This window comes from Synchiropus splendidus, chromosome 6 (assembly GCF_027744825.2).
Source record: "Synchiropus splendidus isolate RoL2022-P1 chromosome 6, RoL_Sspl_1.0, whole genome shotgun sequence".
NCBI lineage: Eukaryota > Metazoa > Chordata > Actinopteri > Syngnathiformes > Callionymidae > Synchiropus > Synchiropus splendidus.
The window spans coordinates 22,006,949-22,024,904 of record NC_071339.1 but is presented as its reverse complement, the minus strand read 5'-3'; the positions used below and the strand labels follow the sequence as shown (position 1 = coordinate 22,024,904).

The window sequence follows — 17,956 nt, the reverse complement described above, 5'->3', positions numbered from 1 at the left end:
CTAGGAAGTTTGAGAAGTAAAATGATGATCTCACAGCCCACATCCATCTTTTCATTTTATAACTGCACCTCGATCCAGACAACATAGGGGAGAGCAGACAGATAGAGACTTTGGTGAGCTGGCCGACCACAACTGAGCGCAATATAAACATGTAGTGGACACACAATTGTCCCAGAATGGCAGCATCACATGTCGGCTATGTATAGTTGGTGGGCCTTTGCCAAATGTGTACTGGAAACTACATTCCGGCATTAGAACCACGGCTTAGCATTGTCTGCAGCCATTATCCTAATCAGAGCAAGAGGGCCCGGAGTCTCGGGGGGGAGTGAGGGGGCTTCAAGGCAGACTCAAAATTAGTAACCAAAGAAATTCGGGAAAAACCATGGCAGAATGGCGCACGCTTCTGTTGACTCATAACGCTCTACCAAGTATGTGAGAATGGTAATGAGTCTTGACACAAACCAAAGCACCAAGTGCTGGTCGTTGACCCATCTGCAGAAGACAGGACACAGTTTTCATCCTTTGCATCAAGAAAAATGAATATTGCAGGACCTAAATGAGCTGTTTACCGCTTTCACTTCAGAGATGGAAAAACAACTTTTCAACTTGTTTTTCAATTTCAAGAAATGCATATTTGAATGCTCATATGAAGCCACGGGGAAAACATACTGAACGGTGTTTGCATTTTCTGTGATATAATCAGTGTGAAGTTATATAAATATTTAATGTTGAGTGCAAACTCAAACCACTTTTTTTACGACCAGCAAATGGAATTACAGTATTGTGAAATACTTTCATGCAACAGACTGGTATTTAATAATGCAAATAGAGCATGTCTATTTGGTAAAAATGTACCGTAGTATTTTGTTTTTCTTCAACATCTAGTTTGACAACAACGCTTCCACAACACCACACATTCAACAGAGAAGTGCCTCGTACACCTGACAAAGAAGGTCTCAACAGTGGTACTCCCTGGCACAATATAATACCCCTCTGGTTGTGTAACCAACAGCAGCGACCCAAGCCAGACAACCAGAGCGGAGATGATCCTACTAAGCACTTTAAACATCGCACTAATGTAGCAGGCAATAACGGATTAAAACACCAACCAAAAACCACTGGATGGAAAACTCAACCATCCGGATATCAAATACCCAGCCCTGGCAGGGAGTAAAAGTTCACACACTATTATGAAGAAGCAGACAGCGGCGGCCTGTCAACACAACACTAGCATGGCCACAGCTGGCCACTCCCGTGTGTGTGCGCGCCGTGTGCATCAGAGTTTCTATTTATGCCCGCCAGGATAGAGAGAGGAGGGACAAAGCGCAGCAACAGATAAATGCTCCTGTCTGCTCTTTCCATCATCTTTTTCTGTCTACTTCAACACAGAGAGGTAAGGACACGTTTATTATCATTCAGCAAAATAATTTTAAAACTCAAATAGGAATTTGATTTGATTTTCAGCTGATAAGATAACTTGTATAATAATTATTTCATTAGAACGTTAGACAAAAGAGTCAAGACTTTCAATAAGCCAAGCATCTTGTAGGTCAAAAATGGACTTTCGTCTTGTCCAGGAGACCACATGCTACACTCCAAGTCTCTGTGAAATCCTGCTTTATAACCTTATTTCTCTCTAGAGATCAGCCTCCCACCTTCAAAACAGCAGAATGAGATCAGTATTGAAACTTGTAAACATAAAAGAAGGGAGAAAAAAGGAGCCCGGAAGTGGTACGTAGGTGTATTCTTGAAGGAATCGTCTGATGGGGTGCGGACGCCAAAAGATGGTCTGGCATCAGACAGTCAGCTCTCATAGTTTGGGGACCTTGCTGCACCTAAGTACATGTGCTGATATGTTGCTGCACCTGCTAACAAGTGTCAGAACGATGTGGCTCCCAAGGCTCAACACACTTTGACTGGCTGCTCTAAATGTCGCTCAGTTGCGATTGACAGCCGAAATGTCCAGGCTGTCATTTCTTTTTTACCAGATGAAACTGGCCTTCTCTCCATTGAACCTTTGGGAGCCCAAATAGGGCACAAGGGAAAAATAAAAAGTTTTAGTAGACTTCTGCTCGCATAAAATGGCAGTCAAAAAAAGAAACTCTTTTACGTCTTCAATGCCACATTGAGACAACATTCGCCTACTTTTGTGAACGATCCCAAAACAATTTTGTCATTTTTTTATCTATAATTTGGCCAGTGGGGCAACTGAGATTTAGATGAATTTATCAGCTGTATAAAGTGTTCTGAGAACACTTGCTCAGGTTATATCTGTTGTGTTATCTAGTGGAAAAGTGGCATACGAAAGCAGGAAATATTATCTTTGTTGTTTATCAGTGGGCCTCTCTTTCTTCTCTTCGTCTGCCATCACTTTCCTCTTTGGCAGCAGAGCCTGGTGTCAACACAGGAAGGCGACAACTTGATCTTGTCCAGCAGGCCACTAAGCAAGGACCAAGCCATCACAGATAAACAACACAACTGCAACATGACTGGACACACGGATCTATCATCAGTGTTAAAAATAATAAGACATGTATACATGTCTAAGCCCACAGTACACAATCCACCATGTAGAGACACACACTTACTCCAGGGCTAAAATGGAAACTCTGGTGATGGCCCAAGGGGGTGCTTGATTCAAGAGGTGCCCCCTCTGACAACCAGACTTCAGGGAGTAAGAGTTATATTTTTGTCTTCCAGGGAGAACCAAGATAACCAAGATGCCTGAGAAAGCGTAAGTGTATTGTGTTTCTGTTGTTGATCCATCAGCGTATCAGTTACAAATTGAAAGAGGGCTTTATTTATAGAGGCAGATTAGCACAGATGAAGGCTATTATTCCCTGGCTTCACAATGAGAGGTGGCTATAAATAAAAGTTTCATTTTCCTTACTTTTGTGTTGCATGTTGATGACTGGACACCTCGCAGACCAGAGGTAAGACGCACTCCAGTGTGGAGTTACCATCAGAATGACGTTTCAGTGCGTGAAAATGTCCTCTTTTTTGGCAGAAATCAAAAATCTCAGCCTCCCGCAAGCTCATGCTGAAGGTTAGTTCTCTGTTGTAACACTTTTAAATAAATACCAGCCTGTCATATTGTGCATTTGGTTCACTATTTTCAGGTCATTTACACTATTTTACAAAAAAGGTTATTTTTTACTCAGCCATAATGTTTATACTTCATTTTTTATGTCACAATATTTGTGAGTATATATTTTTTTAAGTATTTCATTCATTTATGTTTTTGTTTGGGAATATTACATATATAACTTGTTCTGCAACATTTTTGTTTGGATTTTTTTTGTTGGTGTAATTTTTCATGTAGAAAAATACATAATTAATTCAACAATACTTTTTAGTTAGCTTTAATTTAAAATATATAGTCTATGCTTCTGGACCTCGCACTGATGTTATATTAAATGAAAAAACTGTCCCTGGTATATAACCAAGCCATTTTTTTATGTTTTTCTTCCTTTGTCCACAGTATTTTTAGGATTTTTTTTCAGTGTTATTTTAGTAAGATGTTCTGTCTTTGGCTGACCACTACGTTACAGCATGTGAAGTCAAATGAAAACAACATGCAGACCATGTTTTATAAAATGTAACTTGGTGTTATCCAGAGCTTGATGGTGGCCAAAGCCAAAGAGGAGCTTGAACAAGAGATAATCATGAAAGAGGAGGAGAAAGAAAGGTACCTGGAAGAGAAAGCTCCAGAGATACAGACCAGTCGCATGTCCTTAGCAGAACTGCAGGTACGAGTTCACCAACTTTTTTTTACATGATCTAGTGTTTAAATATCATCATTGTGTTTTTCAAGGCGCTTTGTCAAGAGCTGCATGCTAAAATTGATGTCGTGGATGAGGAGCGGTACGACATTGAAGCCAAAGTGATGCACAATACCAGAGAGGTAAAACACCTTTCCTGATACATTCACTTCATGGTTAGTCTGTATTTCTGGATCTGAATCTACTTGCATGGTGCGTACACGGTCAAACAGTGCCGGGTGAATTACTGAAGGAAACAGAATTTAACTTTTATCGAGCTACTGCTAGCAATGGGAAGGAGGAGTGTAGCTGCATGTCTCACTAAAATGATTCCTCTTGGTCAAAACTGTCGCAGTATGCTGCTTATCTACTGAAACTTGATCAGAAACATTCATTCCCATTTTTGGTGCCAAAAACTTGTATCTCATGGTGCACTTTTTGTTAAGATCCTCAGATGGAATGACCATAGACACACTTTCTCTATATATTCCTTCAGTTGTATAGTAACTCAAATCAATAAGGAAAACACGAACTCCATTCTCTTCTTCAACTCCACTCCAATTCATTGTCATAAAGCAAACTTAATTGTCTTCAACTTCCTCTATAGATTAAAGATCTGAATATCAAGGTTCTGGACTTGCGAGGGAAGTTCAAGAGACCCAACCTGAGACGGGTGAGAGTCTCTGCCGATGCCATCCTGCGCTCCCTACTGGGCTCCAAGCACAAGGTTTCCCTGGATCTGCGCGCAAACCTCAAATCAGTCAAGAAGGAAGACACAGAAAAGGTGGGCAAAAGAACTCCAAAATTACACAAACATGGGATAAACGAAGCTGAGTAACAGTTGGAGACAATCTGTGAACACAATACTACCAACATTGTTAGATTGGAGACTATAATACTGCACCATCACTAAGGATTAAGCTCCTCTTTTTACATATGGTAGTGCATTTGCAACTTCACAGGGTAATACTGTGTGTCCCCACTGTCTCATAAAACACTCCATCTGACAGGAGAAGACAGTCGAGGTGAGCGACTGGAGGAAGAACGTGGAAGCCATGTCGGGCATGGAGGGCCGCAAGAAGATGTTTGATGCAGCTAAAGGTGCCGCCCAGTAAATGATCTAGACCTACTTCACAATAACACAAACATGCCATCCCTATATTCCGGATGTGACTGCTGCAAATGAATAAATTGAGATGACCGCCATTTTCAAACATCATTTTTGTGTTTTCTTTCCTTCATCTGCATCTCCACTGTGGTGAAGCCTTGACTTCACAACCTCCTCAGTGGAATACTGATGTAATCTCTCCAGTGATCCAGGGTCTGTCCTGGGGTTTCTTTATTCTTTACACAGTGACATTGCCAGAACACATCACAAGGAAGGCATGCCGAATAGATTCGGAAACACCTCAGCTGGCTGCCCCGACTCGGATGGGCAGCGACTTTGCTTTGAGCCTACCCCAGATAACTGAGATTCTTGCCTCATCCCTTTTTTTGGCAACTCCAATACTGTTCTGTGGTTCTGTAAAGTCTCAAGTTCGGAGGTCAGAGGGGGGAGGAACGTGGCATGCTATGAAATCAAAAATCCCTTCCAACTCCAGCTGAGGTGACAGATATTGCTCATTAAGTTCATGAGTAGAACCGCTGATAAGATCTTTAAAGGGTCCACTACATCATATCCATGGAGAAACCCCAGCAACAGCACAAGCTGCAAAGTCAAATGCCTTCTTCGAGTACACAAACACCAGCTCTCGCCAAAGAAAACACCACTACTCTGATTCAGATGTTCGCTTCTCCTCTGAAGTAACTCCAGAGAAGACCTTACCATGAGGAATGTCAAAGTGCAGTACTCCATAAGAGGGACTGGTAGTGGTGGACCGAGGCGTTCATCCCCATTATTTTTTGTTTTGCTTCTTAAAACAGTCCTTCAAACATTTTTAAGCTGATCAGTGAAATTCAGTTAACAACACAGTCAATAAAGTACTTCTCAGTTTCTCTCTTCAAAAAGGCAAATTCACCAATGTACCATATATTTTCATAAAACTAGATTGTCAGCATGTTGTAAAACATTGCTTCCGACAAAGTCACCATTAAATGATATTTGATATTTAAATTGATTAAATGAACAAAATGTTCAATTCCAACTTTGTGATGGGACGTGATTGTGATGAATATAACAGTTTGTAATACTACTACACTACTTTGTATGGCAATTGTATGGCAATGCATTGTAGCATCTGTGCAGAATTAAACTTTTAAAAACCATTTGGATGTAATGCAAACCTGAGAACCAAGCTACACAACGCAAAACAAAGCAAAGCAAAACACGAATGAGAAGGTAAGATTTAAATTTCCTCAGCGTTTTTTCCAAAAGGGAAAAGTCGTGCAGACCTTATCTGAAATGAAGAAACCATAAACTGATGCAAGGTAAGAGGTTTTTGTTTTCAAAGGTGTATCCGAATGGAGGCAGCGGCAAGATGATAGTGTTGACACACTAATGCATGCTAACACGTGACCAAAAGTGTCGCAGGCAAATGACCTCTTTTCAACGTTTAAGTTAAAATTTCAATCATTAAAAAAATTAAAAAAATGAACTGTTATGCAACACCATTCATATATGGTTGCATAGTGACCCGTTTTGGAAACATACCTCAGATAAACTATAAAGTAAGGAGGAAAATAATGTTAACAGCCATTTGAAAATATTAAACCTTGAATCTTATAAGTCAGTTCATAATTTTAAGACAGTACAAAAATCATAAAAGGCTTGAGGTTATTTTTGTAAAGAAGAAGAAGAAGAACACATAATATTTCTAATAATATTTCATATTCAACCGATTCCATTCTGCAACAAATAGATTAAAGGAACCAATTCAAACGAAACAACCATTGAAATACTATTTTTATTTAGTATAAAATAATAATCATCGATGAATCAAGTGGCGCATAGTTGGACACCTGTCATGTGAGAGAATATTATGTCGAAGCATCAGTTGAAGTTGATTCGAGTCAAAATAAACCGCAAGTGAACGTGGGAGATTTTATTGCCTCAGTTTTTCTCTTCACCACACGATGTCAGTACAAGCGCACTAGTGTCTCCGACAATCTTTTCTACGACGGTATTAAAATAAATGTTATGAGATGTGAATTCAAGAGCTCGAGGGTTAAACTAAACTTGGAGGCAGATTTCAATAACGTCAGCTTGTCAGGACTCGTGTCGTGTCGAGTTCCGTCAGTTACGGGCCGCGTTAGTGCGTCTCTTTGTTTGCCTTGATGGTGGCAGACGGGCGGGGCCCCGGCACTGGAACCAGCCGCAGCAGAAGTCAGTGAAAGCGAGCGCAGCCTCCATAAGCCTCAGATGTGAACGACGTGATTTATGGCTGCGATTAAAACCCACCTGTGTGATGATTTACAGACCTTCAGACACATTATCAGAGTTCAGCAGCCAAACAACAGCAACTACAAGTGAATATAGCCAGTATGAAAAAGTGACACCTATATTAAACTGTGATTCATGCTCAGAAGGCTTCAACTTAGACAACAAGCTTGTGAGCCGTCGAAGGAGCAGAGCGACTCACTTTTATTGCTGGGTTTAACTCAGACGCGCCGCAAACATAAAACCCCGACAAAATACAGTCATTAGGTGAATGTGTAACAGCCGCCTCACTTGTCTATTGAAAAGTGTCATTCTGTAACTTCTGTAATTTACTGTCAAGGCATCTACATTGCCAGAATAAAATTATGACTTGGAAAATGGAAGTGGAATAATAGTATACACAACATTTGCGCAAATATATGTAGAATTATTGATAATAATAATGAAATAAGACGATATCAGCATGAATACCGAGATATGCGTTAGTACCCTCTTATTTATCAAAAACGTTTAAAGTAAACAATAAATCTGTTGTCAATAATCATACTTTTAAAAGTGTCTTGTTCCTCACATTGTATTTATCTTAGTTTATCATGTTCTTTTTCCCTTTTAAATCTATATTATAGAATTATCTTTCTGTAGTGTGCTGCTCCTTTTTTAATAATAAATAAATAAATAAATAATAATAATTATCATCATCTTTTTAACACTTATTTATTCCTACATTTTCAAGTTACTTTCTCCAGTTATCAACGGAGAATTTATTTATTTATTTTTTTTGGGAAGTAATATCTTAAATGAACATTGCAGGAACGGCTTATTTCATTGCACTCATTAGCTTTCTCCCTGATAAACGTTTGTGCTCTCAGGTGCTATTACAGTTTGGTAAATGATTATGTCCTGTAGCATAACCTGTCAATCATTAACCTATTAGTGCGCACTGAGCCACCGCAGATAAGACACGTGTACACGCCTTCATTATCACTAACCACAGTAATTATGCAGCTCCGTGTTGAAAACTTTGAGCGAATGTTGCCTGTTTTAGAATCGCTGGACATTTGCCAACAGAGAAGCGGCGACAATTGACAAGACGGTTTCGCTTCCTCCACTTGGCTTCGCCAGCCTCCAGCAGGCGCGACCACAAGACTAAAGGTCAAAGAAGAGCGACTTGGCGGGTAGGCGCAGCGATGATAACAGGTTATTGCATGTGAAGACAGAGCGCCAAGATCAGAGGAGAGAAGAAAAGGAGGGAACACTATACTCTGTCTTTGGCCAGCGCTGATGGGATTGACTTGTTTGCATAACACCTCCAGTTTAGGGAATAAATTGTAGAGGTTACATAATGCTGGTGCACTGTTCAAGTGTGCTAAATGCAGAGAAGCTCCGTGAGTCACTTGAGAAAGCAAAAGGCTCCTTGTTGTGCCTCCGGCAGCAGCTGACAATAGTGGGATGTCTTTAATGATTTAATCTCATAACCTTCTCAGATTTTTATGTGGCTTTATTGTTGAATAAAAGCAGCACTCCATGGCATCCATTTGGTCCCTCAATGGGGGTGCGGTCCAGGTGTCTGGGTTTCTGCATTCCCTTCTGTTTGCAGCTCTCAGTTTTTGGACTGGAGGAAGAAACCGGAGCAAACACAAGCAAGCAGAGCTGCAGCCCAATATGAAGCAGGTTTATCATACTATAATAATTGATGAGCCATTACACAGCATGAAGTTCGGTTCGGCTGAAACGACAGCTAACTTTAGCAGGGAAGTCAGGAGGATCTTGAGTGTTTGTGGACTCCCGGGGAGATGGTTTACAGGGATTATCTCTAACCTTCTCATGTCGGGCCGGACCTGAGACTCTGGAACCTTTTCAGAACTCTAATCCCACGTTGTTCACTTGAGTAAAAATAGTCAACACCAGTCCGGCGAGAATGCATGTTTTCCCATTCGAGTTGGCGTCAGCTGTGCTCCGTTCGCAGGTATGTGCCCACCCAGTGAAGGCCCGGGCCGCCCGTCGCCATGTGATCCGCTCCTGGCTTTAAAAGCTTATTGCCTACAGAGAGAGGCAGTCGCCTCCATCGCCCATCAAACCTGCGGTCCTGAGCGAGCAGAGCACTTCCAGGGTAAGTCCACTGGTGGCCTTCAACTCTAGTCTGAATGTGATCGACTAAAATTCAACTCACAACCATTGTACAGTTTGTGTTTGCATGCGGGTGACTGAGCAAACATGCAAATGCACACACGACCAGGCAAGTGTGATTTTGCATGTGTGCGCGAGTGATAGTTTGTATGAGAGAAAACCACACATGTGAGAGAACTGACCGTGCAAGTTTGGTTTTACGACAACACAAGGGTGTGCACACTGGATGTATGTGTGGGTGTGTGTTTGTGAATATGGATCGGTGTGAGTCACAAGGGGTGTGTGAGCCTGAGTGTGAGCCAACCATTACATGATGTGTGTGCATGTGTGGTAATGACATACGTAGTTGTGTGTTGCCATGTGGAGTTTGTTACTCCTGGTAGCACGCCTCAAAAATCAATCAGGCTTTGATCGAGAATTTTCATAAAATCTCAAGCCAAAATGGAGAGGAGGAGCTCCCTACAGTGTGTTGTCACTGAAAGTGCATTCGAGTTCACCACGACGCCCCCGGGCTTTCACTTGATGAACCTGAGAGAACCGGAACCCTCGGTGTGTGTGTGTGTGTGTGTGTGTGTGTGAGTACCTATAGCTATGCTTGTGGGGACCGATTCTTGGATGCACACCTACTTGTAGGGACATTTTTGCTGGACAACACTATGTCAAACCTCAATGTGAGGACAAACACTCCAAATTGGGTTTAAGTTTGGTTAGGAGTCATGGTTTCTTTGGTGGTGAGGTGAAGGATGAAAGGCTGGGGAAAGCATGAAGAGAGTGTGTGTGTTTGTGTCATCATTCATGACAACTTCTTTGTGAGGGTAGCAAGTGTTAGATTTAAAATTTCCGTGTTCACAAGGAGGTCCAAGTGAGAATTGACTGAAGGATATAAAAGGTTTTTTTTAAGTCAACAGTTAAACCCTCTTCCTTTCAGGTGCCACATCATGTCGGACACTGAAGACGCCACACACGAGTGAGTTAAAAGACAAACTTCATCGCGATGATATTCCTGACTGACTCTCAATATATGTTTCTTTCCTTGCAGCGAAAACCGTAAGTCACTCAAGTCCTGGCCTCACTGAAGCAGAATAATGCACGTACCATGCACTAATGCTGCATGTATGTCCATCAACGCTTCTGTTCTGGTTTAATTCTGCAGAGGGCGATATTGTTGGTACATCCTTTGTCTACGAACAATATCAACCGGTGTTCCTTTATTCTCTTTTCTGCCACTTTGTTACCCGCTTCACACGCACGCTGCATTTATTCTTAGCTACTCATCACGCTTCATCTGCTAAGCCTCGCGTCGTTCGGTATTTTTGGCGTGTTACTGCCACTGTCCCAGCAGCTGCTGAGCTTTGTCCTCGCAGTCAGGCCTTCCTGATAAGAGGCTGGCAATTGTTCACCTCGCCCAAACACCCGGGAGGATTTGTCTTTTTTTCAGTCCAGATGGAACAGTAGGTAGCCTTCAAAGCACTCGTCTTTGTGAGGGCCGGGGCTTAAGCTTCACCTGTCTCTCGTTGCGGTGGCGAGAGAGACATGTAGGTCAGTGTATATTCCCAAAAGGGGACCTCAGGGAAGTCAGTGGCGCAAGTACAATACCCACTTTGATTTCTGGGCCTGTTAAAATTCCTCTAGGTGCAGCTTGGCTTACTGGGGAGAGGTAGAGTTACATGTGGAGAGCAGAGAGAGTCCAGCTCATGTCTCACCGCTTCCCACAGAGAATGGGGGAGGAAACTGTTGAGCTGGAGACAGGCATGTTGAGGAAAGTAACTCCACCATGCAAGTGGCAAAAACACCACTAGAATACCTATACAACATTTGAATAATTATGTCAATAAAGGGCAAAAAAGTGGCAGAAAGCTTCATCATTCCAAAGAGACTTGTTTTCAGTGTCTGCTTCTAACTCTGAATGCTTGCTCTGCACAGAAGAGGAAGAGGTGGAGGAAGAGGTAGAGGAGTATGAGGAGGAGGAGGAGGAGGAGGAGGAGGAAGGTAGCATTGCTTATGCTAATTCAATGTTTACATAACTCTTAATGCACATCTCCCTAATGACACTTGTGAGCATTCACTTAAAATCATTGACACATTAAAACAAAGACTTCCTGTCTTGGGCAGCGACAGTGTTTATGGATATAATTGTCCTTTAAGGAACTTCCAAACTGTGTTGTTTTGTTTTGAACATAAATATTACTTATTTGAGAGATGGTTTATTGTTTCACATAGTACTAAGTTTCAGAATAATACTCCATCAGTTGTAGTGTTTTCATGTCAACATTGAACCTGATATTCACAAACGTTCAGTGAGTTGAGTTTATGACCACCTGCCTTTTCAACCAAATCTCCAGCCCAAATAATTGATGTTGTTCATTCACATTTGACTAAAATTTAAATTTTGAGAACACCACCACTTAAACCACATTTTCTAAAAGTCAAGGAGTTGACAGAGCTGCGCTCACCATGTGCACCTGTTCTGACACGGTCCATCAGAAGTGACGAAGCACTCGTCTCTCAATCTTCATTTGTCAAGAGGCTATGACAAGTTATTTCGTTTCAACATTATTAGAAAAATGACACAAAAATATGTACACCTGTAAGTGATGCTTACACAACAGTGTGTTATGAAAACACACTTCACAACAAACACTTGTTTTGGACTCTGGTTTCACTCCTGAGGGCACCTTCTCCCCTCACATGTTTTCTGCTGACTCATGGTTTGTCCTATCTTATCTCCTGACAGATGACGGTGATGAACATGATGGAGGTACGGGGGTGCGAGCCCACCTTAAAAGTGTTGTTTTAACTGAGTCAGCTAACTAATTCATGTCTTCTTGCAGAGGACGTCAAGCCGAAAACAAAGTAAGGACTGTGTTAATATTGTTGGTTTACAATCTTATGACTATTGTTGACTGCGACAGTTCATTTATTGATTTAGTAAAACGCCTTTCATTGGCTCTACTGTGTTCTGCAGCTGGTGTTTCAGTGTGTAACATATTTATGATCTTCGCTGTAGTTTTTAGGAAAGAAATATAATTTAAAAAGCAGAATGGGCCCTCGGTGAGTCAGACTTTCAAGCAGTGCTTCCCGCTGCGAGATCTCGTGAAGGCAGACTGCTCTTTTCCCCGCCTTCACCATGTTCTCCGGAAACCATTCGCCACTTCACAACATGAACATCACAAAATCTTTGGCACCAATTTCATTTGAGAGCATGAAGCTACAAACCTAACCGCAAAATAAACACTGGTCTGGGACCTTTTATGAACGAAATGGCTGGAGCCCCACCCGTGCACACTGCAGTTGTTTTTTTTTTTTTGTTTTGTTTTTTTGTTAAAGTTCTCAGTGGGGTCCAGGAATACATGTTGGCATCCTCGAGTGGCCGGTGCTCCAAGCAAGTGCCTGCTGGCTTGCATGTCCTCAAGGCCCGCCCATGATTGTGGTGAGCTGGAGACTCATTCAGATCTGTGGGATTCCACGAGCCAAAGTCAATTCCTGCTGAGTTTGCCAAGTCAACGAAATGCACTGAGATCTGTGGAATAAATCGCTGACTGAGTTGCATCTCAAGGCAAAGCGACTCCGATCCTTTCACTTTCTATGTCGTAAGTCACATGGATTCAGCTGAATTGTGAGATTAAAAAAACAAAACCATGAGTCAGATCCGCTTTCATGTTTAGTCACATGCAGCAGGTAGTGACTCAGCTCCATTAATCCGTTTGTGAAAAGGGATCAACAAAACGTTCCAAATCATGAGCTCAATTCATGTCATGGTCATTAACAACGTTGGTCTTTCCTCCTCAGACATGGCTTTGTTCCCGGCTTGGCCGCTCCCAAAATCCCAGATGGAGAAAAAGTCGACTTCGATGTGAGCTAAGTAGCAAGCGGCCGCGTTTGTGTTTTACTCCATGTCCCTTCACCCTCAGGACATTCATCGCAAACGTATGGAGAAAGACCTGAACGAGCTGCAGACTCTGATCGAGGCTCATTTTGAGAGCCGCAAGAAAGAAGAGGAGGAGCTTCTGAACCTGACTGATCGGATCGTATGTTTCTGTGACTCTCAAGATGGCTGCCAACGCGAGTTAAATGTAACTCCCCTTAGGAGAAGCGTCGGTCGGAGCGCGCCGAGCAGATGAAGATCAGAGCGGAGAGGGAGCGAGAGCGGCAGAACAAAATGGCGGTACTGACTACAGCATGGTCACTGCTGACCATCATCTGAACTTATCACTCAGACTTGATTCCCACAAAACAGGAAGAAAAGGCTCGAAAAGAGGAGGAAGAGATGAAGAAGAGAGCCGACGACGATGCCAGGAAGAAGTTGATTCTTTCCAACCTGAGTTTCACCGGATATAAGGTGACACTCATTTTATATTGGCAACTGTGACGACACCACCGAATGATCTCATTGGCTGAACCAATACAGACACAAACCGGGACAAAAAGACAAACAGAGAGAGAAAAGAAAAAGAAGATTCTGAGCGACCGCCGTAAGGAACTGAACATCGAGCACATGAGGGAGGACAAACTCAAGTGAGGAGGAGGAGAAGAAGCTTCAAATCTTCCCGTGCAGCTGCACAAGCTCATTCGTGTGTGGTGTGTGTGTGTGCAGGGAGAAAGCAAAGGAGCTGGTGGACTGGCTGCGACAGCTGGAAGCAGAGAAGTTTGAGCTGCAGCACACTTACGCCAAGCAGAAGTATGAGGTCAGAATCGGTCCTGAACCCTCACGACAGACCAGCATACGGCCCTTTTTGACATTTTTCCTTTTTCTCCATCGGACTGTTCTAGTGTAAAATGCATTTTTTTAGATTTTAAATTCCAATAATTTTTCATCCAAACACTTCGTTTTAATATGTATTTCCTTTTCGAGTCATACAAGTTGTCTAAAATTAAACAGTGCCTTGTTTCCTGCTCAACATGTTGCACTGAAAGACAAATGGTATTCATGTTTCTCTTCAGGTCACCGTGCTGAGGAACCGGGTCAGCGATCACCAGAAAGTGTAAGTTTCCTGACTCACACCTACAGTACACAAACACTGGAACTCTCTCATGATGATGATCTCCACTAGCCCCGGAGGCACTACTGAGCACCACATTAATAATCATCTCGCAAGCGTGGGGAACAAATGTTGACCCAGCTGACGGACACTGACTGTCGTCATCAGCTCATACATCAAACTGACACTGTAAGGTTTACACATTATTTTGACTGGACCACTCCTTCATTTGCTGTTTCAAAAGTAATGAGCTTTCCTCACCAACTATTTTCACAACACGCACACGTATCATATCAACAGCCAAAACATTGTGACCACCAGATAAATATTGTAAAGTCCTCAACTCCCGACATCGCTACTGTCATGGTCTCCTCACATTTTGTCAAACTTGTTCCAGCACAGCAACAGAGTGACCCAGGTCCGCAGATATCAGAACTGGCAGTGGTTCCAGAGACAGTGGGCGTGTGAAGGCTGTGCTAAGAACCAGAAACTCGACATTCAGATACTGAACATTATGATCTGTAGCTGATTCACTTGCTAAAGGCACATTCGTGTATTTGCAGTGGTCAGTACCACTCACAGTGCGTTCAGCTCGGTGCCGGAAACGTTGTCACGGCCAAGTTTGATGCGTTACAGTCAGCAAAGTCTGAAAACAAGATGCAGATGTCCATGGAAATGATTTTTGCACTTGCCTTGTCAAAATACACGCCAAAGACACCAAATATTGATCAAACACAAAAGCATTTCTCCACCGGCGTTGTTCTTCTACTTCCTGGTTACACCTAGGGAAGCCATCTTGGATTCTGTACTCAGGGGTGGGAAGAATTCTCCCACATAGCCATGTGGAAATCCGACTTCAGGGACCCCATAAGAAACTTGCACTCGCACCTCAGAAATTCCCAATTCCATGTAGAACTGGAAGGCAGTTCAAACATGGAGTATCATTTAGGAGCTATGTAATAATATTGTAATTACCAGCACCAGTGGTTTGTGGAAGAGAATAATGATAGAACCAATAACCTAAAGGGAGACATGGCCAGGTATCTGGAAGATGATTTATGATGATTTAGCAAACACGAACTATGTTTGTCCATTCAATTATATTTCATGCGCTTCTTGTAGCTCTGGTCCAGTTGACTGTGAACAGCTCTTTGGTTTTACGTTTAGAATAACTCATGTAAGACTCTGATTTTGGGTCTATATTTGTGTTTCTACTATTATGACTGAACAAGTCAACCGTCACCACACTGCAGCTGCTGAACTCAGTGCCGACCAATATTTGCCAGATACATGTAATAAATGCGCAGTAACAGCCAAGGAAGGCTGCAACTGTCGGTAGCAACAGCAGATAAAGATAGAAGTCTATGTGCTAGCAAATCCTCTCTCAACAACAGGCGGCTGTGGAAGCTTCTGCCGTTCTGGAAAGTTGACCAGTGGTCAACTCCAGCTTAGCTAAAATTTAATCAACCTATTTTTAACCACAACTGGCTCACAAAAGTGCTAACAATTTATGGAGCACTTCAACACTGAAGTACCGGCATGCAGCTCTGACGGTGAGGGTTCACTCTTCGTGGTCAGGAGATGAAAAGCACTTTGATTCGCTCCATGGCAACATGACAGATGTGTGTTTGACTTGTGTCTTAAGAGGATAATCCCAAAACAAATGATTTTTGCAACACCTCAAGTTACCTCAAGTCAAACTGTCGGCACATTGGCTCTGCTCCAAGTCTGGAGCAGCCAACCAGCTAAAATATGGCCGCTCTCCATCTCAGAAACAACAGCTTCACCCGCAGTGACAAGGAAACACTGTCTCAGACAGGAGCCAACATGAAAGGACTCCATGAGCAGCGATTGTTTTGACTGAGCTCCAATATGCGTATCTATCGTTCTATCGTTCTAATAAAGGATGATGGATGTCTGATTTATTTGGCATTTGAAAGCCCTGGAACTTAACCCAGGACATCATTTTATGAGCCAAGTGTTTTCCAAAACTCAAACAAGGCACCAGAAGGTGTAAAGCGGAAATTCACTTTCACGCCGCTCATCCAATGGGATGTTATACAGTAAAATAACACTGCTGGTCATAATGTTTTTATTAATCTTCAATGCGTTTCTCGTGGCACGTTAAGCAATCAGATCCCTGATTCCAAAAGACAAAGACAGTGGAAGTGAAGTTGACTCACTCGGCTGCTTGCATTGACGACCGACTGAAGTGTGAATGTTATGACCCAGAGACGGGTGCGTTCAAATCTCTTACAGGAGATAAGGACCAGCAGATCGACCCTCCTGTGAGAGTCGCGGGGAAGACGCTATTGGCACTTGCGTGTGGTGCAACTAACATCGCTGATTCGCGTTTGGTGCGTCAGTGTATGAGCAGAGAAAGCATATATCTATCATATATCATTTGTCCAAGTCTATTAGAATCACAAGTCCAAGAATATTAGAATCACAGTCAGCAATGGTTGAGTTTTGCCAAGTCGATGTCTGCTGGATCCAGTTTAATGACCCTTTATTCTCTAAGCTTTGTTGATATTCTAGCACAACCGATGAGGCGTCCAGTTTTGGCAACCCATTACAAAGGTGGTCACAGTGTTGGGGCGAACTGTGCACTCGTGTGACTTTGAACGGAGCAATCGAGTGCAAGTTTCAAAAGACAGAGATGACCCTCCCTTGAACGGGAGGAGTAAGGGTGGAGGTGAGGCGTGAGGAAAACCGACTCATGACTGATGACAAACTTTTCAGATGTCATTAAAATGTGCAACACAGGATGATATCTTACTTTACTAGCAGAAAGCACCGGGACTTTCCATCGACTAGTATGGTTTCAGTGTGTTTGAACACACATCTGTGCAACATTCAGGTCGGACGGCTTGTCGCTGATCGCTGTTTTTTCTGCTGACTCTGACTTTAATTTCAGTTCAAAGGGCGGCAGAACCAAGAGAGGCCTGAGGAAATAGTACCTGCAGCGCTGACTGGAGGGAAACTGTGGCAGCGTACCAAAGTCCCAGGATCACCCGGAGAATGAAACAAATCCCATTAGCATTTGGAAAAACAAAACAAAAAAAAACTGAAGCTGCATCAATAAAGCTATCGTTGTGTAACCATGTGACAAGTTTGAGACATTGAGTTTTCTTTTGAGTTGTGGGAACCTGGTTGTTGTGGCTCGGATAATGACAAACACCACACCCTATATAATCAGGTCGAAACCGCCTTTGCCAACCAGGCAGTGGATTTTGGCAAATGGTTAACCAAGGATCATTCTTGCATTTTGACACTCTCCCTTTCTGGTGTTGCGTGCTACAGCAGGTCGAGTGGCTCAGTCTCACATGACATCATAAATCCTCGGCCACAGAAAAATATATTATAAATTCTGTCATGAAGCTTCGTTCCAACGAAATGATAGGCCAGTGCGATTAGATGGTGTTGGTTTAACCATGCAGGTTGAAGTTTAACTTGTGTTACGCAATAGAACAAGCTAGTAGCGAGGAAGGGTGGAGACAACGGGCGAGGTGTCCAAACAACCGCTGACATGGACAAAGATGACTGGGAGTAAATATCTTACTTTTCTTAACAAATGAATCACATTTTTAAGGAAGCCACTGAAAAGAGAGAAGACATGTGACCGAGTCAGGGACGGCAGACGTGAGGGCGACCAGGATGGTGTTCAGCTCAGCAGTCTCCCTTGAACAGCTTGAAGAAAACATATGCCAACA

The 17,956-nt window shown here is 42.6% G+C and overlaps 2 protein-coding genes across 2 annotated transcripts; both read left to right on the top strand.

Annotated features, from left to right (window-relative positions):
- Positions 1–2,423: 2,423 nt before the first annotated feature.
- On the top strand, positions 2,424–4,975 carry tnni1b (troponin I type 1b (skeletal, slow)). The gene is made up of 6 exons (XM_053868600.1): positions 2,424–2,933; positions 3,008–3,046; positions 3,618–3,749; positions 3,815–3,904; positions 4,369–4,545; positions 4,772–4,975. Exons 2-6 carry the CDS (start codon positions 3,038–3,040, stop codon positions 4,874–4,876), a joined length of 513 nt encoding a protein of 170 aa, XP_053724575.1. The 5' UTR covers positions 2,424–2,933; positions 3,008–3,037; the 3' UTR covers positions 4,877–4,975.
- A 7,027-nt stretch (positions 4,976–12,002) lies between these two features.
- On the top strand, positions 12,003–17,349 carry LOC128760877 (troponin T, cardiac muscle isoforms-like). Its single transcript, XM_053868599.1, has 10 exons — positions 12,003–12,022; positions 12,096–12,117; positions 13,054–13,117; positions 13,176–13,292; positions 13,352–13,429; positions 13,502–13,603; positions 13,673–13,779; positions 13,859–13,949; positions 14,206–14,246; positions 17,161–17,349. The coding sequence occupies exons 4-10, from the start codon at positions 13,194–13,196 to the stop codon at positions 17,198–17,200; spliced, it is 558 nt and encodes a 185-aa protein (XP_053724574.1). The 5' UTR covers positions 12,003–12,022; positions 12,096–12,117; positions 13,054–13,117; positions 13,176–13,193; the 3' UTR covers positions 17,201–17,349.
- Positions 17,350–17,956: the final 607 nt, after the last annotated feature.